This window comes from Colobus angolensis, unplaced genomic scaffold, assembly GCF_000951035.1.
Source record: "Colobus angolensis palliatus isolate OR3802 unplaced genomic scaffold, Cang.pa_1.0 Scaffold325, whole genome shotgun sequence".
Classification (NCBI taxonomy): Eukaryota; Metazoa; Chordata; class Mammalia; order Primates; family Cercopithecidae; genus Colobus; species Colobus angolensis.
In genome coordinates this window covers 628,887-631,216 of record NW_012116544.1, presented here as the reverse complement: position 1 = coordinate 631,216, position 2,330 = coordinate 628,887, and the positions used below count along the sequence as shown (strand labels likewise).

At 52.4% G+C, this 2,330-nt stretch overlaps 1 protein-coding gene across 1 annotated transcript in view; it reads left to right on the top strand.

Moving 5' to 3' along the window:
- The first annotated feature begins 1,776 nt into the window (after positions 1-1,776).
- Positions 1,777-2,330, top strand: part of GFPT2 (glutamine-fructose-6-phosphate transaminase 2) — a 39,740-nt gene continuing 39,186 nt past the window's right edge. Inside the window, exon 1 of the mRNA XM_011951733.1 lies at positions 1,777-1,881. Within this exon, the coding sequence (XP_011807123.1) occupies positions 1,788-1,881 (94 nt within the window). The 5' untranslated portion in view covers positions 1,777-1,787. The remainder of the gene's footprint in view (positions 1,882-2,330) is intronic.

Sequence of the window (2,330 nt, the reverse complement as noted above, 5' to 3'; positions counted from 1 at the left end):
CCAACACGGTGAAACCCTGTCTCTACTAAAAATACAAAAAATATTAGCTGGGCATGGTGTCGGGTGCCTGTAGTCCCAGCTACTCGAGAGGCTGAGGCAGGAGAATGGTGTGAACCCGGGAGGCGGAGCTTGCAGTGAGCCGAGATCGCACCACTGCACTCCAGCCCGGGCAACAGAGCGAGACTCCATCTCAAAAAAATAAGACCTCCAGATAGACCCCCGCCCCTTCCACCATATGAGGTTGGAATGAGAAGTCACTGTGAGGAATGGGCCCTCACCAGACACTGAGTCTGCCGGCACCTTGGTCTTGGACTTCTCAGCCTCCAGAACTGTGAGAACAAATGTCTGTGGCTTATGACCCACAGTCTGTGGTATTTTGTTACAGCAGCCCAAGCCAACGAGGACAGTTACTGTGAATATGCCTGAAACCCAGTGACGTTTCTATGACCCACACTGTTGCCTCCCTCCATGGATATGAATACACACTTATCACACATTCTGTTTCACATGTGAACAGGACTGGGTGCCAACACACAGTGAGGAACACAAAGATAGAAGCACCAGCCTGTGCCCTTGGTGGGGACTGTGGGTATCCCATGATGTGAGAGCACTGAGGTGGCCAGAGCCAGGAGCACACCTGCCCAGGGCGGGGACTGGAGCTAAGCTTTGAGGTGGGCAGGTTTTCCTAAGTGATAGGAGAGAGGATGAAAGGACAGAGCGATGACGGGATGGGGATGGGGCGTGCACAGGGCAGGAGAGAGGAGATCAAGGATCTGTCATCACAAACGAGGAGTGCAGGAATCTGGAAGGCAGAATCAACACCACAACGGCTAACTTTCTATTTGGAAAAATATTATCTTGAAATACGAATACAGAAAGTCAAGTGGAACAAAATCTTCTTGACTCATAGGCCTACCTTGAACATAAGGATTCTGCAGGGGCCAAGGGGCATGAGATGGTTTTATTCTTGCTGTCATAAAGGTGGTGCTTTTTTAATTTTGAGACAGAGTCTAGCTCTGTTGCCAGACTGGAGTGCTGTGGCATGATCTCGGCTCACTGCAACCTCCAGCTCCCTGGTTCAAACAATTCTTCTGCCTCGGCCTCCCGAGTAGCTGGGATTAGAGGCACGCGCCACCACGCCCAGCTAATTTTTGCATTTTTAGTAGAGATGGGGTTTCACCATGTTGGCCAGGCTAGTCTCGAACTCCTGACCTCAGGTGATCCACTCATCTTGGCCTCCCAAAGTTCTGGGATGACAGGCGTGAGCCACCGCGCCCGGGCTCACATAGTGCTTATTTAAGGCCCCGCTCCAGCCTTACAGAGAGGGGGATCGTGGAAGCAAAGACCCCAGTGCTTGTCCCATCTGCCTCAGGGGCTGCCGTCGCTTCCTGTGGCACTCCTAGATGTGTGCGCTGCAAATCGGGGAGTGCGTGGAGGTGGGGACTTCTGGATGTCCCAAGGTGGCTGAGTTTCATGGCTGCCTTTTCTCTTATGGACGTTGCCACACTGCAAGCTGCCTCCTGCAAGTGCAGCATAGGATGCGTTCTCAGCAGTGAAACTGCCAGCCCGAGACATGTGACATAGACTTTCTGGGGGTCACAGGGGGAAGAAAGGGCGCACCGTTTTTCAGCTGTGCCCGGGGAGGGGCACACCCACCTCCGCAAGCCCCTGGGAGTTCTTTGTGATGCCACCTTGGTGCATCCCCACAAGCGTCTTCTTCCGAACACGAGCTGAGTATTTTACGAATGCGCCATTTTTTTTCTCTTGGAACAGGAATCTTTGCCTACATGAACTACAGAGTCCCCCGGACCAGGAAGGAGATCTTTGAAACCCTCATCAAGGGCCTGCAGCGGCTGGAGTACAGAGGCTATGACTCGGCAGGTGGGTCTGCGGCCGCCTGCCTCCTGGCTGGGGATGGGGCTCCACTGCTCTGGTCTCACCCGTTTCCTCTGTAGGGGGGTGTACAACCTGGGCATTTTTCTGCTACTTTTTAACGTCTCTTTTCAATATAAAAATAACACTTGTCCGTTAAAGAAATTAGAAAACTGTAGACAAATAGAAAGAAGGAACAAGGGTGAAAAACGCCAGAAAACCCCGTTCATCAGAAGTCCCCCCGTCAGGAAGCAGAGAGGATACAAAGCCGCAGTCATGCCGCGTGAGTACGTCCTGGACAGCTGCTCTGCAGCGCGGTGACGGACTTGAACAACACTGTATTGTGCACATACAAATTTGCCAAAAGGGTAGTTTTTTTATTTTTATCGCTCAGGCTGGAGTGCAGTTCTGAGAAACTGGCTCACTGCAGTCTCAGACTCCTGGGCTCAGGCGACCCT